At 43.8% G+C, this 27,184-nt stretch overlaps 1 protein-coding gene across 2 annotated transcripts in view; it reads left to right on the forward strand.

Moving 5' to 3' along the window:
* Positions 1–27,184, forward strand: part of THOC5 (THO complex subunit 5) — a 332,064-nt gene that overhangs the window by 272,883 nt on the left and 31,997 nt on the right. For both annotated transcript variants that reach the window (XM_085636167.1, XM_085636168.1), the window contains exons 16-18: positions 5,836–5,939; positions 16,831–16,918; positions 17,522–17,637. In XM_085636167.1, the coding sequence (XP_085492293.1) occupies positions 5,836–5,939; positions 16,831–16,918; positions 17,522–17,637 (308 nt within the window). The remainder of the gene's footprint in view (positions 1–5,835; positions 5,940–16,830; positions 16,919–17,521; positions 17,638–27,184) is intronic.

The raw sequence follows: 27,184 nt of genomic DNA on the forward strand, positions 1-27,184 counted from the left end.
ATCTTACTCTCTATATAGTGTCCCAATATTAAGTGCACTGTGCAGAGAGTCCAGGTATCCCTTATTAGTGTACAGGGCCTTGCTTTAACAATCCCATGGTGCTCTATTTGTGGTAGTGGTCGAGCAGCGGTAGACTTACCGGAGGGGAGTGTTAGGCATTTGTTGCACACACAGTCAATAAATGAGACACACACTCAATAAGGAAACCCAACTCCAATTTAGAAAAATAACCAATTTGTATATTAGTTGAGACACCAAGATGTAGGAGATTAAGTACTTTTCAAGTTAGCGATTTTCAGACACAGAAAATACAGCTGTCAGATTCGAGGCATGACCCTCGAATGCTGTAATGTGATCCTATGGGAGAAACATACACTGCATAGGGGTACTTGCAATCGAGTTACAGGGTTGTTCTTCTTGACTTAAGGTAAGTAGGGACCAAGGTGTTTAGAACAACCAGCATTTTCGGATTACCTGCCCGGGTGCAGAGCTGCTGGTCGCAAGGGTAGTCTCGAACGCTACCGTGGTAGTCTATGGAGAAAACCTGTAACAGAAAAATGCTGCAAGTGGGGACAAGTCAGTCAGAACCCAAAGTGGGGGCTCGGTTCTTCAGAGTCTGTCAGTAGGCTTGGACTCGGGCTAGGGTACAATGGTGTTTTTTTCCGCCGGGTCACTCGCGCTGGAGGCTCTCGCTGTTTTGGGTCAACCGGGAGATGGGGACAAAACAGCAGGGCCCCTCTTGACGATGGCCTCTCTGGTGCTGAGGTCCCAAGTTGGTAGGACGGTTTTGGCGGTGTTGGTGTCCAGGCTGGACACTGAACAAGGCTTAATTGCTGCAAGCGGTTCGGTACACAGGGTATGGGTGCCTGGCAGGTCCTGGGGGTCCTGGTGGCTCCACACTTGGTGGGGAGATGGATCTGACCTCCTAAAGCACGGTGACCTCCTCCTAGGCGGTTGCTGCATCGGTGGATCCGGTGGTCAGCAGATCGGTGAACCAGACGTTGTGGTCAGTTGCTAGAGAGAAGTGGCTCCTCCACTTCAAGAGATTGTCTGGATGGTTAGCAAAGTGCATTTGGAGGATGCACAGCTGCAAGGCAAGCCGGGTCTTTGCAACTGTCGAGACAGGAACAGGCATGCAAGGTTTGGCGTGAAGTCCACAGCTAGTCCACAGTTCTTCTGCTCTTCTTTGTTCTTCTGCTCTTCTTTGTTCTTCTTCTTTAGTCAGGTGAATCTGAGTTCCTGGTGTTAGAGGGGCCACCTAAATACTCAGTTTAGAGGCGTTGGGGGAGTGAAGGATGGTAACCAATGGTCTATTTACCCTTTGGATCATTACATCCCCTATGGGGAGTGAGCATAACTCTGTCCCAGAGTTCCTAATTCCTCCAAAAAAAAGATGATGGAATCCTTTTTTCGTGGAGCACATTCAGGCAGCCCACCATAGCGGTGTTACTAGCATGGTGCTACATTACACCTACTTACATCGCTAATTTCCTGGTGTCAAATGGGCCTCAGGGCAAGGGGTGGCATGTCGCAGGTCTGGGGGAAGCCAGAGTTCCATATTAAAAGCGGCAGGGGCTTTGAAGCCCATGGCCTTGATATGCTAAATCTCTAGGAACACCATCCCCCGGCCCAGGCATTGTCTCCGCCTCAGATTGTGGGCTCTCACCTGTATGAGGCCAGAAACATGTCTGTGGTAGCAGGCTGAATGAGACCAGTCAGCCAGAATACTAGATAGTAGTAGGTTTTTCAGGGGGCACCTCTGAAGTGCCCTCTGGGTGCATCTCATAATAAATCTTGTACTGGCAACAGTACAGGTTTATTAAGACCAGGTGCTTGATACCAAACACGATAGGTTTCAGTAAAGCCATCATGTAGTTGGGGAACTTTTAACAACCAGTGTCTAGTGCATATGCTCAAGATAGCTTCCCTGTTCACTTGTACCGTCTACTAATTGAACTAGACAGCACAGGGGCAGATCTGCTCCGGCAGGCATGCCCTCACATGTAATATAATGCACCCTGCCTTAGGGTTACAAGTCCTGCTGTAGGGGTGACTTACATATATTGCCTGTAGTGACTTTGGCATGGTGCACAATGAGAGTGCTGTGCCGTGTTTTCACTCATGGTTTGCATTATGACACACAGTCTGCAATGGCAGCCTGTATGCAGTGTGTGTGTGGGTCCCTTAGGGTGGCATAAGACATGATGATGTCTTTAGGGACCCTCTTTAGTACTCATGCCCTAGTTACTATGGGTTCGACTTACTAGTGATTTGTAGGGGTGCTACAGTCCTTGCCAATTGGGTTACAATTATACTTTAACTCGTTTGTGGGAAAAGAGCACTGGCACCGAGGTCTGGTTAGCAGGCACTGTCCGAGTTGAAAACCAGCATCTAGAAGTCAAAAAGTGGGTGGACAACTGCAACAAAATTCCAGTTTCCTACATGGCACGCCAACGCTTGCATTGGCTGGCAGTTGAGCAATGGGTGCTCTTTAAGTGCGCTTTTTTTTCTTGCTCAAAACATCTGCAGCCAGAAGAAAGCTGAAGAGTCGTACCTAAACTGTTACGGTATCTGTAGTGATGTAAAGTATCGCACACCAAAACTCAAGGAAAATGACCCTCTTGATCTTTCAATCAGCCTTTAAAACATTTTTTATTGTTATTTTTTATCAGATCTCATCTCAGCATCTCTGCATCCTTTTGGTGTTGCACTTGTGTCTGTATCATGAAGTCTTCCTGGAAACCAAGAGCTTTATAAATAATGAAATAAATAAATGAATAATGTTTGTGGCGGGGAGTCTAAGTCTCTGATTGTGCAAAACTTTGTGCCCTATGGTGCAATTTTTCCAGCTGCCTTAGAACATGTTTGGTCTTGCGACTGCCATTGTCTCAGTTTGGAAATATGGCCGGAATGCCTCAGAGCAATTATTTGAAACTAGCTAGCACAAAGTACATTACTTGGAAATGGCTGCGCACACCAGTGTCATCTTCTACAAGTTCTCCTAGATGTGGTCAGTAGTCCTCTTGGTGACATGCATTTTGTACTGTTTGGTTGTAAATAGCTATTAGGAAATACAGTGCTCTGCAAATATTCACATAGAGAGGGGCTACAGCATGCCATTTGTCATGGATTCTGCTTTTCATCAGTTCCATCAACGGTTTAGGAAGTTCTTTAACATTCTATTATAGACACAACCACTGTAGCATTGTTTTGTCCATAGAGAGATCAAAATAGTGCAGGTGGAACCAGGCAATCTCAAAACTATTCCACCATAAAATTCAAACCCTCATGAATAGCATGGGTTTTTCAAATGCGGTGAAGTGTTGGAATTCCTGTCAAGGTGGAGAGGGATGATCTGACACCATTGGGTCTTTCAGATTGTCCATTCTGGTTACTCCCTATCATTCTCCAGGAAGCATCGTCTATGCCCTGCCCCTCAGATGAACATCGTGATAATCAAAGCCCTGACTTTACTGAAGAAAGAAGAACAAAAAACGTAGTAAATGTTCACTCTTGCCCAGGTTTTTTTTTGAGCTTGAATCTCAGAACTAGTTGGAATCTATATACATTGACGATGCTCATTATGCTTTCCCATTCACAGCTTTCTGAGATTTGGAGTGTGAGGATATTTTCAGTTTACAGCACTACCCTTCAGTCTCATTTTGGCTTCCAGAGCATTTACTAAAGTGTTGTCATATCTGCAGCCAGCAAGTCTGTGTTTGATAATTACAACAACAAAGGTCAGCAAATCATCTGAAGTACTTGTGCAGTCTTTTCCATACTCTGAGATTTTCTGCTAAATAGATACAATGAAGTCATCACTAATTACATCCTAGTGCATTTTTTTTATAGGGATAGTACTAGACATTGCAGTGGTAAAGGCTTTTTCAACCACAAGAAAAGGTAGACCGCATTCAAGAAACGTATTTTACTAAAACACAGTTTCTTATTTCAGACTCTGTGGACAGATTGTTTCGTGCATTTCTCTTGTACTAAGGGAGGCTTTGAAGTGGGATATCAGCCATTATATATGAAAGCCACCCTTTAGTGAGAGGATCTACAGAATCTCATAATGGGTGATCCCTTTCAGACGTTATGCAGTGAGGCGACTGGTGACAAATGTATCCCTTATAGTTTAGTGTACCTACTTGCATGACTGTATAAACAATGGCAGAAATCAAAGCTCCTAAGATATATACTTGAATTAAAAGCCATGAAATTGCTAGTGGTAGCCTTGTATGAATTTTGTGTTATTTGTATAATGTTAACCAACAAGGAGAGAGAGAGAGCTGGGTCTTCTTTTTCTCATATAGGGTTGTGAAGCACAGATGCAGATGACCATTACAACAGGGATGTGCTTTGTCGACTAAAGGGCTAGACTGAGTTACAGCACTTCGTGCAAACACTCTTTCACCCTGTGGATTTTGGACCAAGATAAAGAAATTGGAGTGTCAGCAGCACTTCTAGTTGGTGTGCGCAATTTGAGAGTTAATGTCATTGACTAAACAAGATTGGAAACTCCACCTTGAGGGAATAAGGGTGGTCTATGTGAAATTGCATTCCTTTTTCAACCAGTGTAAATCAAGAATGGTTGCTCTTGTTGTTTTGGAATTTCATCGGTGACTCACTCCTTGACTCATTTAGTCTGGGGTAGAATTTTCTCACCCTTTGTTCTGTGTAAAGTAATTAGGATGATGGGACACCAAGAGGCAGTAAACACTCGGGTAGGTGCAGGCTGCTTGAGACAGATATTTTCAGATCTACTAAACCTTGTCATCAATGCTCCATGGAAACCTACATTCGAAGTATTGATTGTCACAGCACAAAGGTTCTTGGTTCTTTATCCAAACTTGCAGATCCGTCTCCTTTATGATTGGTGATTGGAAAGAGAAACATTGCAGGTGCAGTCCCTTAATGCTGTGAAATGTCCCTCTGCGAACACTACATTGGTGGGAAGATGAAGTAGATTATCTTTACAGAAGTGTGTGAATGGGGTGACTGTTAATGTACATACCTGTGGCTCCGCAATTGTCTTGTTCCAGATTTGGCTTATTGTGGGTCTTATGAATGGATTGGTAGCCATCATTTATTTCCACTTCTGGAAGATTCAAGTTCTGGGTTCTTTCTCCTCCAGGGACCTTTATTGTAAGTTTGGAAGATTTCAACTGAGTTCTCAGTTTATTCATGTGATCTTTTTTCTTTGAACATTAGATAGTCGCGTGCACTGTATTTGTTGTCTGAAAACGATTTCTTGCTGCCTTTACAGTCACATGGAAAGTGAGGGAACTACAAGTCCTTTAAGTATAACCATTATACATAGTATTCAGTGATCATCTGCCTTTTCTTCCGAAAGTAAATTGCTAATTTTTAACCTGTTTTGCACACTTGAGGCAGAAGAGCATTTTCATCGTCTCGATCCTGAATGGTGAAATCTAAGACGCAGAGAACTGAAAATTAGCAGTTTTGTGTTTCTCTGGTGCTCAAAAGGGTAGTGGTGACAAAGGATTCAGTTATCTGGAGAGGTTTTTTAAATAAAGATTGTGCTGCCAGGTAAAGTAGTCATCAGAAAACGTCTTATCTGAGGTAAGTAACTTTTTCCTCTAACTCACGTTTTTCCAACATAAATCTAAGTTGCCTACATCCATGCTTTCATTTCTGGATCATGACTATGGTTTCCATTTAGATGCATTGTATCGTCATTTTTCCTGAAATTCTTGCATGGGTTCTGCCCTTGCATTGTATTTTCCTTGTCAGAAACATGTTACATAATTGGATTTTAGAGAGCAAAGAAGCGCTCCTGAATTTATAGACGTGTCATTTGTTTTCTTTTTTCAGAGCATGGTGTTGTGCCCGTCTCTAGTGACAGCCAGCATCTCTTTCCAGTGAAGGTGATGTCGCGGCTGACGAGATGGAATGTGCTCCCATTTGAGGACTACCTGGTAGGTAGCAATGCTATCTGTAGCTCTAATCTAATACTTTTGTAGAAGTGAAGGGGAGAGCAGGGCACAAGTGGTCCGATAAACTTTGTGTATTATACCCATAACTATGAGGTTAACCAACAAATCTCCATGTCCCTCAGTTATTTACCATTATCAGAAAGTGTATTGCCTCAATTCGAGTCGTTAGGACTTTCTTTAAAATTACTATTTGTCAGAAGTACTTAGAAAACTGCTTTAGTCATTACAAAGATGAAAGAAGCCAGCTATTTGCTTTACTTAAAAAGTATCATTAAAGACTTTTATTTTATGAAAAAGAAAATGTGAATACCTAAATAAGATTGTATCTGATAGAGACATCTAGCCACAGATTCCCTACATTTGAATTTCCCAGGCGTCAGACTGGATGCGGATGATTTTTCTTCAAGCAATACCCCTGCACACTTATAGGTGGCATCGGTTGGTTCTGCGTGCTTCAACTGCCGGGCCCTGGCTGTGAAAGCTTCGAGGGAGCGGTCCCTAAAGCTGTTTGCGAGCCAGAGCTCAGCACCACGTCTTTCTTCCCAGAGATCTTGTTCTCTGTCCCAGTCTAGCGGAAGGTCTGGTCACTGCTCCAGGAGTGTAAAGTCTTCTTCCTCCCTCTCGAAGTAGTCAAGTTGGTCATGTAAGAAGCCCAAAAATCACAAAAACATGCATTTTTTGTCCTGAATATATACATTTAAGGTGCAAATGGATACAACCAATTTGTCTAAATCTCGGACCTAAATCTTATCTAGCAGCCTATAAAATTTTGACTACAGAGACCTCTACTCCACTTGTATTCGCTGTCAGCTGCTACCTAGCTGCAGTATGGCGCAAGCGTGGACTTATCTTGCCTGCGGAATGCTTAAACAATAGAGTTGTATTGGCTATCGTTTTATCATGAGTCTCGTCTGAATTAATTTAATGAAGTTTTACATTACTATTTTGAGAGTGAGTCGTACACTAGGTTGCTATATTCTGTCGCAAGATAATTATTATAGCATTTTATTATATAGGTTATATTTATTTTTTATAGACAGTACTTTTTTAGCTTTGGATTTTATCTTGAATTTTTTTATTTTACAATGAGCTTTGATGGTTTTGTAATGTAACCGACTAAAGATATTTGATAATGATGATGAACTTGTCCAATTGTCACTAAGAAAAAGATTTATTTTGATTTACTTTCCAATAATGAGGCACAAACTAAACCCTTTCTGTTCACCATCAGTACTCTGAACACTAGACTTCCTTGTTTAAATAATCAGTTATGTTATTTTGCGTTTAATTAAAAGTAAGTTTAAGATGAAAAAGGAGTAACAAAAAAAGAAAATGATGTTCATTTATCCTTGCCCTAAAGTAACTGAAAGTTGGGGTATTCTACCTTTTGTGAACACCTCAGATTGTTTTTCCGCCACTGAAATCGGAGTCGTTTCAACTACTCCATTACCGCAGCACATCGGTTCAACATTTTGACGCTGAGCACATGGTGAAAAGTTTGAGCAAAACATTAAAACAATTACCGGAACATCTGCTACCACCTCAGAGCATAGTTATCTGGAGAGGCAGGGACCAGCTTAGGTAAGAATGGCTTGTTTGGGGGGGGGAAGAGTATGGAAAATATAGCATTTAAATTCTGCTACTCTTGCAATTTCAACCTGTCTTCTCGGTGACAACGGTAAAGCTGCCTGTTCTGCGTGCAGTGCCTTCTGTTGCATAAATACAATTCGGCTGGAGGGACCAAAGTTGAGCACACTATGCCGAGATGCAGTGCTCAGGGTCACTGACCAAAGATCTCAATAGTTGAGACTAGGATTTGAGGGGTGTTTTTTTTTTTCTCTCTCTCTCTCTCTCCCCTCTCTCTCACTGTCACTCTCCCTCTCTTTTCTCACCACCCCTTAAGACACACCATCCCATCTACATCTCGGCCACATGCTTCACCGCTACACTCAATACTTTCTGATTCAGAGCCAATGATGGATGTGCAGGGTAACTCTTCCCTTGAGCCATACCCATTTAAGGCTTCCCTACCTGATGATACATTTGCTTATAGTGAAGTAATAACAAGCATGGGCCAATTATAATGTTTAGCTGTATGTGTTGGAGGAACACGATGACTTCCTAATAAAGACATTGGGCTTGAGTTTGGGGTAAGTCAGTAGGGGCAGTGGAGGAATTTACCTCTACGTTCCCGAGGGCCTCCAGTCGCTAAATTTTGAGTTGTCCTCCAGCCACGCGGACAACACTGTGCATTGACATGAATCACCATCATGGTGGATCCGGTGAGTATAGAAAAAGTTTGATGAGCTTTACTGTCACATATCGCGGTTGGCTATCATACTATTACTATGTTTTTTATTTTTTTTAAAAAACTTCCATAGTGCGAGTTTGTTTTGAAAAATAAAAAAAAATGGCACCCACACCACGACTTTCCTCCCCTACATGGAGTAATTTTTTTATGTAAGATATTCCTGGCGAGTGACAGACGGTAAAAAAAAAAGAAAATCCGTCTGCCTAATCCAAGTAGAGCAGATGGCCAGATGGTTTACCCCTGAGGGAGTAGGGGCCGTGGGCCTTCAGAGAGAGGTTTACACCAACTGAGTAAATTTACTCCATCTGCGTAAACCTTTTGGTCTGTCCACCTCTAAAAATAGATATGGTCATCACAAATGACATCAGGGTCCTCAAACATCAACAACAGGAAAGAACTGTATTTCAGAAGTGAGTCGCAACCGACTCCAAATCCTGGACCCGAGTAATACAAGGTAGAGGTAGCGATAACAGCAAACCTTTCAAAAGGGTCACCAATCAAGTAGACAGCCCCACTATTCAAGAGGAACCTTTTGTGATAACGCTGGGGAAAGGCCAGAGGTGCACAAAATAGAGGTACCTATGCCACAAAACAATGACTAATGTCTCATTCTTCCTAACCACCCAAGTCTTCTCATGGGGAAACCTGGGGTATAACTTGCTTACTTGTAGGAAATAACCTCAGCTCAGTGTTTTGTACACCATCATCAATTGGTATTGCTTGGAATTTCGCACCGTTTCTCCATATCAACTGTCCCATCCTCGCAGAATACAAAAGAACCATATGATGCTTTATATTAGCTGAGGTGCAGACATTTTTACAAAAACGTTAATTGAAATGATGCCATAGGTTAGTGAGGACAATGAGTGTACTCCCTATACTTCCTAATCCACGGAAAGAACAAGACATCAAGATCAATTCTGGGCTTCAGATTGCTCAACCATTCCATCATTTACAATCACTTCAAAATGCTCACCCTGCAGGATGTCATTGTGGAAAACTACATAACAACCCTGCATTTTTACTTTCCCACACCCACCCATCAAGCACATCAACAGTAGCATGGGTTTGTGGTCAGTGAAGTTCATTATCATTTCAGTTGTACTGTTCAGAGTAACAACTTCAAGAGTGTTTATGAAGTGTGCTGTGGTGGCAAGGCACTTGCAGCGCAGTCACATTCATGCTTTCCATACTTGGACAGTTGGCGTGAAAAGGGGTCAAGTTAGGCTTAATGCTTTGCTCACAATCAAGAAGCCATGCAGGTTTTACATAAGTTAGGTCTTCACAATAATTGCCAAAAAGTAACACTTGTGTCCACAGCATACACAAGATTTTAAGGAAGCCGCAATTGGTACGGTCACAGGAAAGGCTTATCCCAGCAATGAGCAGGTGATGGCATTTTGAAGTCTGCTTCCCTTTACCAGACGTCATGTCCTCCAACAGTAAGAATGATGATAAAACTGCTCTCGTCCCGAATGCAAGATTACCCATGTGTCCTTTGTAGGAATATCTACACAGACAATGGTCACAAGCGTCAGGGAAGTGGGAGGATCTAGCGTTGACGGAGCCCAGTGTTCAGCACAAAAAACTCCACTGGGGACCAAAGAAAACTCATCACTGGCCAAATGTTTTTTCGCTCCACATCCCGGAGTGTCCTTAAACATCGACATAGCCCGATCAGGTTAGCAGTGTTGGTGGTCACCACAGGTGAGCATCTTTCACTTCAGTATCTTGAAGCTAAAGGCAGCCCAGTTAGCCCCTCAACCATTCACAGGCCTCTCAAAATCTATTCGCCCCTTGCTATGGCAAGTCAGATTTTATCCGGGTGAGCAATTTTTTAGGGCCTGATTGTCCATTCTGGCGTGAGAGCTCCTTTAATCCCTTTAAGCCTTGTTTTTCTTGTCACATATGTTGGTTCATAGACAGAGGTCAAATGTCAGCTTATATCGTCTTACAAATTGCTGCTGTTTTTATCTTTGATTTTTTCTTTTCTTTCTCTGCCTGCAAATTTATAGAATTCTGGAAAGTGAACTGCTTGGCAAAGGTGCTGGTGTACAGAGTGTGAAATGAAAGGCTGTAGAATGTCAGTTGTTTTTCTAGCACACAAAATGTAAATAGCTCTATTATCTCTAAATATTTCAGAATATGTCAGTAGTTAGCAAAGCACACATTTTCTGTAATTCTGAAATGTGATGGAAACAAATGTTTTAATGGGATCAAACAATGCAAAACTCTTTACTTGGTAATGTGCAAATGATAAATGTGTGCTGAATCTCGATTTATACTCCTGATTGGTTGTAAGCTAAATCGTTTTATTAATAAAACTGTATGTCAATGGGAAATTCTGTGGCAATTTCAATGGAAAATGTGCTGTTTGTAAATAACAGTACACCACCACATTATGCTTTAGTAATATATTTATTAAAAGTGAGAATTTTTAAACATGAACTGAAAACATTCCTGTCCACTCTCTGATGACAATGCTGTTTGTGTACTAAGAGGAAAGTCTGGGTCATGTGTACCGTATAGGTGGGCAAGATTCCTAATATACATGGAGCAAAGTTTAGTCTGTTAAATCAAACAATATAGATTTTTACAGCAGACTCACATATTTAAAGGTGTTCTCATATGTGATAATGAAGAAAAAGGCAGCTAGGTGAATAGATCAGTTTATGGGTTAAGAGCATTATACCAAGTTGATTATTCAGGTCACTAGACCTGCCGGTCTGGTAATAGTTTTATAATTTTTCGAGGCCTTATTCCTACCTACACTTGACTAGTGAAGTGGTACTCGGGTGAACAGACAGCATCATTGCTATGTACTACATACAGAAACAATAGGGAATGCATCCTTCACAACTGTCTATGTTAGTTTAACCTCTTCAGTGCCCATGACGAGATAGTCTCGTCATGGAGCACGGTTGCGCTGTGCCCATGACGAGACTATCTCGTCATGAACCCCACCCACTAGTGCAACGCCCGGCACAGGAGGGGGAAAGGGCGTGGCACTGAAGGGGTTAAAATATTTGGCACTAGGCAATGCGTTGTCAAATACACTTACAGGCAGAACATCTCCTTGAAGAAGAAACTCATGAATGAAAGATCAATTCTCACATTCTGCACGTTTACATCCAATGTTGGGGGACCCCAGCAGTGGATCTGTTATCCACAAGCAAAAAGGCAAAATGCCATAGGTTCACCTGCAGGTACCCTCTCAAAGAAGCCACAATAATTTTCCTGATTAATGTTCCACCAGCTGACATCGGCTAGACATCCACACATTTTCTAAGCACTACTGAGTGCAGACATTCATGCCCGACATGATGCAATTGAAAGATTATTTAAAACATTGTTCCACACTTCTTTCTGCACTGATTGCAAGCCACTGCTTTAGATGCATGTTTTCTGCATTTTAGACTATGCATGCATGTGATCTACAGCTAGAAAATATGTAAACTGAAAACATTATGTTCAAGGCATGTGCGGCTGTAGATGCACATGCTCTGTATACTGCTGCCATCTATTGCTGGGTCTGGATGTGTGCAGGTTGTTTTTGTTGGAAGAAAGTTTTTCGATTCATTAGGTAGAGTGACTCCACCTTCTCGGTGATACTGCGCATGGGCTTCAACTCCATTGTTAGATTGTTTTTCTCCGTCTTCTGCTTCTGACGTGTGTGCTACTGCTCAAGACAGTCGTAAAATCTCTCTTTTGCTTCTATTTCCGTCTGTATTGTTAACGATCGTGTTTTCTTCTTTTGCGCATCAAGCCCCGACCAAATCTGTCGAGGGCCTCCCTTGGGGCCCTTTCATCTTAGTCTCTGGATTCATTTACCAAACGATGCCCTCCTGGCAATGGAAGGAACACCATTTCAATTTTGTCCACATTACCACATAAAGCACCCTCGGACCACCTCTCCCCAGGCCTGTAACTGTGAAGCCAGTCGAGCTCTTCGCTCGAAGAAAATGCTCGGTTATAATCGTGCACGCAGCCTTGAGATGCAGTGACGATCTGCTGACTACAATCCTGACTTCTTTGAACATCAGGATGTCTAGCAGGAGGCGTCTGTAGTTGAAGAGGAGACTTTTTCTGTCAAGGACAGCTCGGAATCCGATCCAGACCCAGAGTTGAGTTTGAACTAACCAGCGTATCACTGTAGTCTGGTGCAGTAGGTACGCTATCCCTTTCCCCTCAGCCTCATGGTTCACCTTTAGCAGCAAACCACTGGCATCTTATTGTTAATCTTATTGTTCTTTTAATTTTATTTTGCCTGTTTAACAATATCTCTTTTACTTAGCAATGTTGTCCGTTCCATATGCATTAATAAATTCAATTTCTCTCTTTCTCTCTCTCTCTCTCTCTCTCTTTCTCTCTATTTTTCTCTTTCTCTCTCTCTCTCTCTTTCGCTCTCTTTCTCTCTCTGTTTCTCTGTTTCTCTCTCTCTTTCTCTCTTTCTCTATCTTTCTCTCTCTCTCTTTCTCTCTCTCTCTCGCTCTCTTTCTGTTTTTCTCTCTCTCTTTCTCTTTCTCTCTCTTTCTCTCTTTCTCTCTCTCTCTCTTTCTGTTTTTCTCTCTCTCTGTTTTTCTCTCTCTCTTTCTCTCTCTCTCTTTCTCTCTCTCTCTCTCTCTCTCTCTCTCTCTCTCTCTCTCTCTCTATCTCTTTCTCTATCTCTATATATAGATAGATCTTTTTTTCTTTAATAACGCAAAAACTAATAGACAGATTTTCATCAAATTACAAAAAGCACTCTTTCTGGACCAAGATTTAGCTTTCTGCTAAATTTGGTGTAGTTCTGTTCAGCGGTTCAGGCTGTAGTCCTGTCTAAAATCCCTATGGGAAATTGAAAGGAAAACACATTTTGGGACGCCCCCGACCACCACCCCCTTTTCCTCGGGCTCCGCTTGACCCTTAAACTTTTCAGACAGCAGCTGAAGTGACTTGCATAAAAGTTTTGAAAATTTCATGAAGATTTGTCAAAAGGTGCCAAAGTTATTAGCAAAACAAAAAAATGCATTTCCTATGGAAACTAGGTTCTAACTATAGCTACCTACTGGTGACTGGCAGTAAGTGAGTAGGTATGTAGGTAGTTGGGTAGGATGAAGACAGGGCTACATTTAATGAGAACCTTGTTATCAATGGGCTGATGAATAGTTCTTCTGAAATGTTGCTATTCGGTAGATTGTAGAGTGAGGGGTTGTTCTGCAGTTGGACTTTTCTATACATAGCCTGCCCTTTTGTCTGTTCCTGATTACTGCTTCAAGAAGATTGATAGCAGACAAACACTGTGAATAGGGTTGTACTTGTCCCACTTGGCAGAGCCAGATTTGGACGAACCCCAGAACATTAGTGGCAAATCGCCTCACCCAGTCAGTTTGGGCCCAGTAGCCCTGGTCTGCCCTGCTGTCTCCCCAAACTGGTTCTGACGCATATTCATCATAGAAATCAGTGCAGGAGTGGGGTGTAGTAGGATTGGTGAATTTTTAGGGGACCAGAAATCATTTGCATAGGAAACTGGGCTTTTGTTGCATTTGTTCCCCCACTTTATGGCCCCTTTTTATTAGTTGCTTGATGCTGAATTTCAAGTGACCTGCTAACCAGACCTCGGTGCCAGTGCTCCTCCCTGAAAACAAAGTGATGTCTGATTGTGTACTATTGGCCAAGGCGTTTAGTACCCCTGTAAGTCCCTAGTAAATGGTACCTCTGGTACCAAGGGTATGAGTACTAAAAAGGGTCCCTAAGGGCTGCAGCACATCTTATGCCACACTAAAGGATCCACACACACATTCCACAGAAACTGCCATTTCAGACTTCGTGACATGGTGCAAACCATGTTTGAAAACATGATATGACACACTCCTGTGTGCCAATGACAATGACACGGCATGGGCTATATGTAAGTCCCCCCCACAGCAGGTGTTGGAGTCCTAAGGCAGGGTGCATTATAGCATGTGAGGACATATCTGCATGAGCAGATATGCCCCTATAATGTCTAACTCCATTGCTGGATATTACAAGTGAGCAGGGAAGCCATCTTAAGGTATGTACTGGGCACTGGTCAAAACAAGTTTCCCAGCTACATAATGGCTTCACTGAAACCTATGGTGTTTGGTATCATACACCTCATATTTATAAAGAGACACAGATTCCAGTGATGGATGCATTGATACATGCACCCGAAGGGTACCTTAGGGGTGTCCCCTAAAACCCTTCTGACTACTAGTGTGCTGGCTGACTGGTGTAGACCGGCCTGCCACCAGAGACCGGTTTCTGACCCCTGCAGGGGAGAGCCTCGCTCTCTGAGGGCAGAAACAGTGTCTGCTCTGGGCAGACGTCTTGTCGCCTCCTGCAAGCTGATGGCTATGTGATCAGCATATCAAGGCAGGAGGCTTCAAAGGCTTCTGCTGCATTGGATATGCGACACAAGGCTTCCCCAGTCAGGGGAAATTACACCCCCTGTCCCGGGCCCGTTTGGCATCAGGATAGGTGGGAAAATAAGCTAGTCAGGAGGCATGTTTCCCTATCAGGTTAGTTCCGCCCCTAAGGTGGGCTACCTGATGTAAACATGAAATTTAGAATTCCAGCGTCTTGGTCTTGGTTTTGGCGGAATTAGGCTTTGCACCAGGGTGATCCCCAACAGTCACCCTAAAAGTAAGTAGCTCATTGGCGACTTGTTGTCACTCCCCTTAATGCCCCTAAATTGAGTATTATGGGGCACCCCTGATGCCAGGAATTCCGATTCGACAGATCAAGAAGAGAGGACAAAGAAGAGCTGCCAGAACTGAAGACTTGTTGTGGACTTTTGGCGCCAAACCCTGCCTGCCAGCACCAGTCTCGACAGTAGTGACCAGCGACTCGTCCTGTATTTGAACACCTCCCAAGAACCCTGGTAGACTGCCAGCCCCTCGCAAATTGCCAGCAAACTCCCTTAAAGTAGAGGAGCTACTGCCCTGCAATCCACAGGCAACGAAGAAGCAAAGTCCAGTTCACCGAGTTGCTGCTCCCCATCCAGTCCGATGCAGCAGACCCCCAGGAAGAGGTACCTGTGCTTCTGAAGGTCGGATCTGTCCCGCCCACCGAGTGAGAGGAAACCAGTACCAACCAGAGCCGGACCAACACCCGGAGTCCATTCCATGCACCCTCAAGACAGAACAGCCGCCAAGGGACGTCAGCACCACAGAGACCCAATTCCAGAGTGGCCCAGCAGTCCTGATTTTCCACTCTTCACCCAAGCGCCCCAGCCTGGTACCGATAAACCAGCTGTGCCCCCTTGTTTCCAGGACCCTTGTGACCCAAGCTCCCCGTTGGGAGCTGTTGGTTTTGTCCCCGGGTCCCTCCTCTGCAGCCTGTTTCTAGGTGGCCCCCCATCTTTTCACCAGGGTAGGTGGACCCCCCTATTTACTGACCAGTAAAAATTCATATTTAAAAAAAGTACTTAGTTGATAACGAAGTTCTTGGTATCAAAATTTATATAAAAATAATAATATTTGTTTTTTTTTATTGAGTGTGTTTCTCATTTATTGCCTCTCTAAGTACAACAAATGCTTAGCACTACCCTCTGATAAGCCTAAGCTCCTCGCCCCCACTGCCACAAAAGAGATCATTTAGTGTTATCATTTTTGCCTCTGTAAACCAATAAGAAGTGCTTGGACTCTTTACTGGTGTACCTCGCTTTGATACACTATATAAAGAGTCAGTTTCCTGCATTATGTCACAGTAGAATGCAGAACATCTTGAAAATTAGTTTGCACTAACTTTGGGAAACGAACTTATTCAGAGAAAGGACATCCTCTGCTGCACCCTTTGAGGCATGCTGTACGTTCAGATAGATGTGGAGAAGTGCAGTCTGCGGTGTCTAGTGGTTAGAATGCTGGGCACCCTCTTGGGATGGCCTTGGCAAGAGGAAAATTCTATTATGTTTAGATGGATTGGGAGCACCATCTGAGGTACACAGCACTATCTGAGACATACTGTTAATTCATATAGTTGTGCCTTGGCAGCGACTGAATGCCCAGTGGTCTGAATGGGGACACTTTTATGGTCTGGACATGTAGATCGGTCTTTTATGTTTGAATGGCAAGTGACTGGTGCCCACTGTGGCAGACTGTAGTTTCTGATGAATGGGGTGATTAATGGTGCTGGCTTGGGCAAGGATCTCATTGCACCATCTTGGAATACACTGTATGAATTCAGTCGATCTAAACGGTGCAGACCTATCAACCCACCCTATTGTTAAGCAGAGAACTTACAGTCTGAATAGAAAGTGTAGGAAGACTGCTTTGATTCATTACTATTTGTTTGTTTTGGGGTTACTTGGTTGTCAGGGAGGTAAGTAATCCTTTTCCCCTCAAAAGAGACAGTGAATGCTTGACAGAAGTTTTGGAATAGGGATTTGTTTGCTCCTTATGGGTGGAAACATGTTTTGCTAAGTGTGATGACTCAAAAAGTTCAAGTGACAGAATGCTTTATAAAAATTCATAAAGAAAATAGCCTGAATGTTTCGCTTGGGCTGCTCTATTTACATGTATTAGTGTGTTTTTTAAATCTCTCTTTTGTCCTTTCCTGCAGGAGTTGCCATTCACAAAGCCAGTGGTGGAAGCTGGTTTAGCAGAGGCGACTCATTTGTACTGTTCCCTGCTGATTGAGAGAGCAACAGGTATGAGTGGATGGAAATAACTGTCTTTGGAACAGCTGTAGATGCATGCTTCTTTCTGTGATGGCATTGTGAAATGACATAATAGCTCACACCTATGTAAAAGCCTGACTGGAGCATTTCAATCTCGCACTCAAACACTCTTTCCATCCACAAATAGAGTAGAGGGATTTGGAGAACTGTATTCAGCAGACCTGAATGTTGACCAGTCCCAAATTGAAAATGTTATGTGTTAAGAGTTATGATTCTCCATCGCTGCTACCCATTGGTTCCAAGCTTTCTGTATATTGGCCGACAGCCACTGGTTCATTATGGCAATACCATGAGGTGGCATTAAGCACAGGCATGGAAGCTGCATTGAAAATAATTTGAGGGTTGCAGCTTCTAAGGCAGCTATATTGTCAGATGGAACTGGGTTTTAAATGGCATATAGTTATAGCTGTGACAGAAGTGAATGTAATAAGTGCTTGTATGAATATGAATAACTATTGGCACTTTTTGAGCATATCTGCCGCCATCTCGAGCACTAGAACTTCAATGAATGATCTTGTTGGGCATTTTTTGGTTTACTGTTCTTATCCTGTTCTTGTATTGCCTCTTTCACAGCAAAACTCCATGGTGTAGTGGCGTTGAACCCAGGCTATTCAGCCATTCCGCCCATCTTTACCCTGTGCTTGAGCTGGAAAGGGGAGCGGAATGCAAGCAATGATGACAACATAAGGGTAAGAGCTAAAGGTTAGGATTTTGAAAAAAGGGTGGCTTGATGTAAGCACCATTACATTGTTTATTTTGCATTAGTCCCTACCACTGCCTCCAACAAAGGTAGCCCAAAGGTACACGATGTTAGAATCACGTTGCTGTACGATAGCCAAAGATGAACACTACTTTCCTGTTTAGCCACTTAATTTATCTGGCATATTATGCTACTGGTTAAATGTGTTAAATTAACAAAGCCAAGCAGAATAGTAGACTGCCATCATCCATGAGAGGGGCTATCCTCATCATCATCATCATCATGGTATTCAGAATCAATAAGAACCCACCCCACTAGTCACTTCTCTATGGGCTAACTTCCATTTGGCACCTCCAAATATATTACTCTAAGGCATTAACTTAATTATTACATTAAAACTGACTCATTGCTGAGATTGGATTTAAGGTAACTTTTAATAGAAAGGCGACTTTAGAAAGTCACCACTTTGTTACACAAACCTCTAGTAGCATTTCCTGTCTATCTGCAGCAGTTGTCACCCAATACAACACGCTTGTGCCCCCATGCCCCTTTTCCCAGCTTGGAAGTATGAAGGGGCTTCCTCCTCAAGCAGGATGACTACCAGTCGTCGGTCACAGTTGGCCCAGCATTAAAGAGGCGACTATCTCAGTAAAGCAAATGGTGATTGCACCTTGCCTATCCACTCCTTTGTGTAGGTAGACAGGCTGGAACCTCCTCTGGAGGGAAAAACCTGTTGCAGAACCAGTATTTGAGGAGTAGTGGCTCATTATGCTAGGTGAACCCGAGGGGTTTGCCCAAAGCTCTGTCCCAGAGAAGAAGGATCCTGACATCTTGTATTTGGATAGAGAAGAGTATCCTGGAATTGTTTAGCGCCTATTCCCCTAGGAAGTGATGTAAAGTGGGAAGGGTTGCCTTGTAGGAACTATTGCTCCATTGACTAGTGGGTCCTCCTTGCCCACAAACTTGAAGATGGCATAAAATTGTCGCCCCAGAGACAGTTCTCATATCACTACTGAACTGGAAAGAAGACCGAAGAAAGACTGCCCTGCAACCAGCAAAGAGAGTCTGCACACAGACTGGACTGCACCTGCTGCACCAGAGGACCCTCAAAGAGGACTGTGCCTGACGTGCTTCAGTGTGGAATAGAGCTCCACTTGTGCCAGGATGGAAGAAGTGACTCTAAGGGCTGGTTGGCTAGCCTCCGGTTGAGATTCAGGACTACCAAAATCTAGGAATCCTGCACTTTCCAAGAGCCCAGCTGCCCAAGAAAACCTGCCCCCGCTAGACATCGAAGTGCCTGCTGTGCGACCAAATCCAGCCCTTCTGAGGTTTCCTAAAGTCCGCGAGACCCATTGTCGAAGATGACACTGGCCCTCGGAAAGAAAAAAACTGCTCATCTGCAAGCAACCAGTGGACCTCCTATAATCAGGAGACAAGTTGAGCAGTGGCGACTGAACCGTCCCGCGACTCGCCTGCTGCACTGTGAGAAATTGAATCCTGAGCCGGGACGCGACTTCTAAAGTTTGTGGACGCCATGGTTGCCCCAGGAAAAGTCGCAGCATATTTTCGGTGTCTTCAGCCTCTTCAGCAGGCTGCATTCCCAGCATGAGGACTGCTTCTTGGCTAGACCATGTTAAAGGAGAAAAACACTGCGGGCCCTAAGACGTGACGGGTAACAATCTCGTTGGATCTAAGTAGCCCCTGTGACTTCCCCCACGGCATTGTGGTCTGTCTAATCTAAAAGAAGTAGCCACACTAGCCAGTTGGCTAAGAACTGTTAAATGGGTTACAATGATTTATTGCACCTTAATAAATAAAAGAACTTACCTTTGAAAAATCATATCTCAGGTCTTCCTCGTAGAGTTTTGACATATTGGTGTCTATTTTAAGGTAAAAATACACTCTATTTTTCAATATGGGTGTCGGATTTTTATTGTTTTTTTTTTCTTACTTACTTATTGGCTGCTTTAGTGTTTCTAAATGTTTAACACTTTTTCCTTTGAGTAAGCCTTACTACTCTGTGCCACAGTGACCAAGGACTGAGCTAAGTGTCTTATTAAAGAAATCTAACTGGACCTGATAAAGATTGTCATTAGTACATGGTGAGGTGTCTCGACCACATCAAGTAATAATTTGCTTTCTTACTCTTGCCAACAAACTTCAGAGGATGGTGGGATTACTGGTTCATGAGGACCAATCCAGGTGTATCCAGAGGTGTGACACACTAATGAATATACACAACTCACCCATGTACTGCCTGCTAATAAGCAAATAGAAGAGACCTGTGCCATTGTTGCCTTAAATACAGAATAGGCGTTCAACACCTTAGAATGGGGCTACATGTTTAAGGTTCTGACTGTGTAAAGATTTGGTAGGGACTTTTTAAGTTTGGTTCGATTACTATATACCAACCCCACGACTTGGCTGAAAAATGTGACATAATCTCTCACTGGTGGAACATTGAGCACGGTACTGGACAGGAGTGTCCACTTTCACCGTTGCTATTTGCACTTGCGTTGCAGCCCTAAGCGATCACACCTAGAAAGAAGCTGCAAGGATGGGGAAATAGTGACTGGAAAGCATCATATTGTATCAATGTATGCTGAAGACATTCAGATTTGTCACTTGCCCACTTTGGGCTGTTCCATTGCTTCTCATAGAGCTTGATAGATTTAGGAGAGTATTAGGCATAAGAACCAAAGTTGGCAAATCTGTGATATTACTGGTGGAGGCGTGTTAAGCCAGCCCTGCAGTCACTCTTCCTGCATTTGGTATCAGTTGAGAAACCTATACATTCAATACTCCGGTATGCAAGTAGCCACTCGGAGAAAAAACTATAAACATATAGCGGTAAAGTAAAACACAATTTAATTTTCTCTTTCGGGTTCTGAATTACACTTTCCCTTTCAATCATGGGTCGTATCGCTCTAGCTAAAATAGTGTTCCTACCCAGATGTCTCTGTGACACAACACTCAGCCCTGTAACAGGGAGCCTTTTAGGAAGCTAAACAGGCTATTAATAATTCTGGTGTGGGGTAGTAAACGGAGAAGAGTCAAATTTGACGCACTTAAATTAGAGTGGGTGGATGGAGGTCTAGCGTGCCCAGATTTGGAATTACATTATTTGACAACTCCGCCCCAACATGCGACAAAAATAGTGCTGAGCATCACTGGGAGAGGCGTTTGCTTCATTGCTACATGGTCTGTTGACGATGTACTTATGAGAGGGGGGGAACTATAACACAGTGGTACCCTTACTTATTAAGACAGTTTGGAAGGGCTTAGGACACAGCAGTGAGTTGGCTTCTAAGTCCACCCCTTTTTGAAGGGAAGTAGATTTCTTGTTGCTTCAGCCTTTTAAACGTGTATCTCACGACATAACAGTGATGCATTGTCAGGAGGGTGGTAGTACTGCTTTAGAGGGATTTATACCCTGGAGAAACTTTACTCAGGTTAACCGAGGCCTAAGAATCCTTTGAAGTAAGGCTTCTTCAGTATACCAAACTAGCAGGCATTGCCAGAGAAATTTAGACAAACTTTCAAGGCGCCCCTAAATCCTCCCAAATGCTCGAGATCCTTCTGACCATAGAAGAGGGTTGTAGACAGTCTCCCTACTCTACAAGGCACTAAAGGCATTTAGACGGAAATAACCACGAAGAGTAAAACAAAATTGGGAAAGAGATCTACAAGTCCCAATTATTCATGCCGAATGAGCAACGGCTTGCTCCCAGGTGAGGGAGATTTCAGCAATGCTTAATTCAGATTAATATATTTTAACAAACTATACCCTACTTCTCTCGACTCTGAAAATTAGAAGAATATAACCAAAGAAGACAGCCTCCTGTACGAGCTGGGGGACTGCAGAAGCATCTTTCTTTCTTTCACATGACATGGTCTTGTAGTAAGTTAGCCATTTATTGGGAGCTAGTTGTGTCGAGGTTGTGCGTGTAAGTGGCATATCCTATTGAATGGTCTCCTAAACAATGTTTGCTGAGCATAATTCCCAAACAGGAAAAAAGGGCGATTATTGTGAAATTTGTAAAGTTGGGGTTAGCAAAACGCTGTATATCCATACACTGACTGCAGCGTAGGGCACCTTTGAAGAGGGCGTGGCGAAAGCTCATGGTTGATTAGGCAGCAGCGTATGGAATATACATGAAATTAGTCAGAGCAGATGCAAAGGCCACAGAGTATACATTTAATTGAGGTGTTGTGATTAATAACTTGGTCACAGTGGCTGAGGAGTATGAGCCACAATAACTGAAGTTCTGAATTTTAAAACTAGTGATAGAGTATATTGGGCTCCACGAGAGTCCCTTTGTGCCTCCAGATGTATCTGTATTATATTTTGTTTTATAATTTCCACCCTGTTTTGCCACTGGAAGTATACTGTGCTATAATATGGGATGTGTTGTGTGCTGTCTCTATGATGTATCTGCTAGATGTCCTGTTCACATGTTCAGGTTTTGTTACGGACAGCCAAAAGAAACGAAAGATGGTGTTGAATTAGAAACAGTTGCCTTTACTTTCTAATACATTTTAGATTTGCTTTTTCTTTCTTGTGCTTTCTCCCCATCTGTGCCTTTTACCAGTGGCTTCAACTTGTCCCCTCTTATCTTCAGTCCACACCTTCACAGTTGGTACCCCGTAACTCAAAGAATGGCCAGCTTGTCTCATCATCTTGAATGGTTGCTGCATCAGATTGGTGCAAGATGATCAGAGGTTTCTGGCAGGGGGTGTATTTTGGGACCATAATCTGCACCTTTGCCTCTGTAGCGTTTGTGGATCGTGCTGAAAACCTTGCGTTTGATCATGGCTTCTTTTGGAAGCCAGACAACAGCTGCCAGACCGAGCTTGATGCAGCCATATTTGCAGACGTTTAGGCAAATTCTGGCAGCCTTTTGAAGCTTGGTGATATTTCTTGGGAGAACAGTGTAGATAATGATGTAGTAGTAGATATGTGCCATGACCACACCTCTTGTAAACTCAATCTGATGGGGTTTCATGTTCCAAAATGATGAGAGCTGGACATTTATACCCTTTGAACATGCATGTTTGAACTAATACTAAATGTATGCACGAAATCTATAACCACTTAGTGAAAAATACTAGAGGCTGCTTTCTGTTATACAATTTTAACAACATTTGCTCAGCATTATCCTCCATCCAGCAGTCTGTGTCGAATATGCTGATCCTCCTCCTCTGTTTTTTTGTTTGCTATTAATCCCACTGAATGTTTTATTTTCAAATACAATATTTGTATTCCTCTGCGTTTTCTTTTCTGTTTTGTACTGCTTTACGCTTACCTTTTTTTTTTCTTTGGACATTATGGGCTTACCCTCAGTGTCATAGTGAGTAATAATGACTTGTATGATAGACACCTAATAGTAAAAGGTTTTTTTAAGGACACAGCAGACATTTACATTCACAACCAATAAATGGCAAATAATGCACAGCATAGTAAACACAAGAGCTTAAACGTGTAAAACTATGATTACAGGTAATTAACTTGTTTGTTGTGGTTAATTTTCTGGGAGACAATGGACACGTGCCATATTGAAGCAGCTTTAAATCAAGCTAGCAAAGTCCAAGCAGCTGGCTTCCTTAGACACTATTTTCTGTTATTTCTGAATGTTTCATTACATGCGTCCTTTGGTCACATTTTCACACCAAATGCTTTTTCTTTACCTCAAAGTGAGAGTATTTGCTATCATTTCATTTTAAGTACAGTTACGGGATCATCGTCATGGGGCTCAGTATATAGTTTATGCCAGTATTGGTCTGTGAATTCCACTGCATGTTAATCCATGGAATTTGTTTGCCAATCACTGCCTCTCTTTGACACCCTGATCAGTCTTCAAAGTGGACAATAGAGATTCAGATGTCTCTGACCAGCACTATCCTCTATATGGCTACAGTGATGAATTATTGACCTGCAATCCCCAAGTTGTGTGTGCCTCCACTCCCAACCATCAAAGTTATCTTCCTTGATTTGGAGGCCTTTGCTGCAGTCACTGTTAATCAGAAAGGCAACAACACTGTTTGTCATACTTTGAAAGTGCTTTACACACTTTGTCCTGATCTTAAAGACTTCACGCTATCAGGTGAAATCTGGCCTTGAATTCCTGACTGGCAGCCACTTATGATAGTCTCTAAAGAGGCTTGCAGCCTGGAGGGCTTCTGAGTCATTGGAGAGCTGGAAGTGGAAGGGGCTTCCAGCCTGGACCTCGGTGTCTTTGGCGGTTATCTCAGCCCGGATCTTGCAGTCTATATAGATGAGGGATAGTGAAGGGGTGAGATAACGGTGCTGCCAGCCACCTAAATCTAGAAGTACTTGGAGGTCTGTGGTGACTGTCGGCCTGAATGTCCTGGGAGCTTCATCTTTTCAGCTGCAAGTCATTGGGAGGGCTGTCCGTCTTCATCTGTGAGTCCTGGGGGTTTATCCCACTGTATTCTAGGAGGAGTTGTCATCTGGTAACCTTTGTATTTTCAGTTGGTCAGTCAGATGTATAATATTTGTGACATATCTGTTTATCCTCATACAGGGACGTTCTGTGCTGTCTACACTTGATAGGAAGTGTAGGAAAGTAGTATCTGCACTTATGTTGCCCCCACTTTTTTTTCTGATGTTAACACTGGTTTCTGGCTATAGTCTTGATGGGTCCCTGCTAATCAGGGCCCCAGCCTCTCTGTTCTCTCTAAACAACTTGGAGTGCATATTAGATGCACTAGTGATTGGATGCTGTGGTGCCTTATGAGCCCCTAGGATATGGTACCTTAGGTACCAAGGGCATAGGTACTTCACAGGCCTACCAGGGGCTGAAGCATGTATTATGCCACCCCTGGGAAGCAGACTAAATCTGACACCACTGGCCTGCTACTGCAGCCTGGGTGAGGTAGTGTTAGCACTCCTCACTGAGGTATAGGTTCCTATATCTCACCACACACACACATATAAACCTATCAGTCACCCCTAAGGCAGGCCCTATCAATCCTGAGGGCAGGGTGCTTGGTTTACAATGTGAGGGGGTGCCTCTGCATGAGCAGGACCCCTCTGCAGCTGGCAGAGTCTATTCTCTGTGGCGGTTTGTGGATGCGGTTAAACCATATACTCTTAAGTGCATTATAACCTACCGGTAAATGCTAACTTTGGAATGACTGCATCAAAACATGTCGTGTTTGGTGTCAAACAACTTGGAATCATACCCCCACACCAGTAACTGGTGTGGGAGTATGATCCCACCCTTCTAGAGGGGATGACTTGTACCCACTGTGGAAACACGGTAGAAATCTGAAAGAGCACTGGCATCACAAAATGGATGCCACCAGCACAGACACTGGGCTGCCCTCCTGCTGCTGACTGAAACTCACAGTGGAGGAGGCCCAACAATAGGCATCCTGTCACAGGGAGGTGTAACCACCTTCCAGACAGGATTTAGTGTATTGGGGCTGGGTGGGTGCACTCCTAGAGTGCTTTGAAGTCCTGCACTGAGGGAGAAGTAGGCTCCTCTGTGCATATGCCAGCTCAAACCGGTTCAGGGGCTGCCTGTCCCTGCTCTGGCGCGAAACTGGACAAAGGGAAGTGGGTGTAACCACCCCCTACCCTAACCCTCCCAGAGGAGTGGTCATAAAGCTAGTCCCTCCCTTTCTTTTAGTATAAGATAGGGAACCCTTGCCATTGCAAACTAGATATCCCTGGTCGACGCTTTACAAGAAGAATCCTGGTCCTTCGACGTTCCACTACCTTTGGAAGACGGAAGAATCTCCCTTGGAGTCAAGGAGTGACTCCCCTGCTTGGCAGGCACCAAAAACTTGAATCAACGGTCGCAAACTTTCCCGCTCCCGCCGGAGTCCTAAGTCCCTGCAGCCCTGGAAGTGGATTTCCTGACTTCTCGACGGCCATTGTGAGTCCCCAGCAAAGCTGAGGCGAGTGGACCCCACGAGTGACGAGGAACCGCAATACCTGGGAACCGTGCACTATTGTCGAGTGCAACCCCTTCACGACGTTCTACGAACTTGTGCTTTGGACCATTGGTGGCCCAAGCCTCCAGCAGGTTGTGCACCGAAAATCAGAGGCCTACCCCGTCCCGAGTGACCGCGTGCTCCTGTAAAGCATTTCCTCACGAGGCGTCTTCGCTATCCCTTGCCCGTTGGCTTGTGGGTCCTCTGAAGACTTTCTGATCGAACCAAAGGACTCCCCTGGTTGCTCCAGGCCTGCCCTCACTCACCCTCGCTGGGTGAGTCGCTCAGACCTTGGTGGTCTGCACCGCTGACTTTATTCACTTTCCACGAGACTTGCTGTTGCCAAGGCTTGTTGGCTCCAATCCGGGTGCCGACACCTCAGTAAGCTGCAGACGTCGTGGGACACTCCGAATCCAGCTGCTGGTCGTCGTCGATGCCTCCTGGACCTCGTGAGCGAAGAGTCAAAACACCCTTGATCACCTGAAATCACCCGACATCCGTGGGCATCCATCTACCTGGCCCCGGGTCACTGGCAAGTGACTGTAAACACTGTCCCTTCTGCTTTCAGGTCATCGTCATCCTGAATCCAGCCATGGATTCCACCAACACTTCTTCAGTCTTCACAAGCAGCAAATCTTCTTTGGCTTCCATAGAAAACAGCGATGCGACCCGACACCAAAAGACAACTATGCACCCGGCTTCCCTGGGTGAGGTAACTCGTGCACTCCGGCGCCCTAGTGTGTGTTGGCCCTCGAATTACTTACCTTGTAAGTGGCTTGCTTGTAGACTTCCTCTTCGACCAGTGACAGCGCCTCCGCCCCCCCCCCCCCCCTCACCCCCCCCCTTTCCCTCCCAGCGCCTTGAAACCCTCACGGGTATGTAGTGCTCTTTACAAATTATGTGATTGATTGATTGATTGAAGTACCCTAAAACTTTAAAAATCCAACCAAGACTTGCTCCATTGAAATCAATAGGGAACCCGCGGCTGTGTTCTCACACTGCACATGTCTCCCGTGGGTCTTTTACTTACCTGCTTTTGCTGCATTGGTGAAACCCCAGCGATTCTACAGGCCCTAGGCCTTGTCCCCTTGCAAGTCGACTTTCCTAAACCTCTTTTTTAGTATATGGTCTGGTACGCCCCTAGGGCCCAAGCCATATTTGTGCTTAACCTATTGTGAAACGTTGATATTTGAATGTGTTCCTGGCTTCTAATCTCATAAAGAGATTAGTAGAGTGTGTCTAGAAATAAATACATATATATTTGATATATATACCTGTGTGGTGTCCTTTCATTTGGTAATTCAAGAGATTATAAGGTAAAACAAGCTTCTTTACATTCCTCTGAGACTTAGCCTGAAGGCTGCTCTCCACAGCTACCACTAGGATAGCTTTCTTTAAAAAGTTGTCTTAAACCTATCTACCAAAAGAGTCGAATTGGACTGGTGCAAGGTGGCCACTATAACTAGTGACCAGCATATGCCAGGCCAACTTCTCACAGGAATACTATATTAAAATGTGTGCTGTGCTGAAGCAGTTTATTTATATAGCACTTTTGTTACATAACTTCCTCCAAT

This window comes from Triturus cristatus, chromosome 11 (assembly GCF_964204655.1).
Source record: "Triturus cristatus chromosome 11, aTriCri1.1, whole genome shotgun sequence".
Taxonomy (NCBI): Eukaryota; Metazoa; Chordata; class Amphibia; order Caudata; family Salamandridae; genus Triturus; species Triturus cristatus.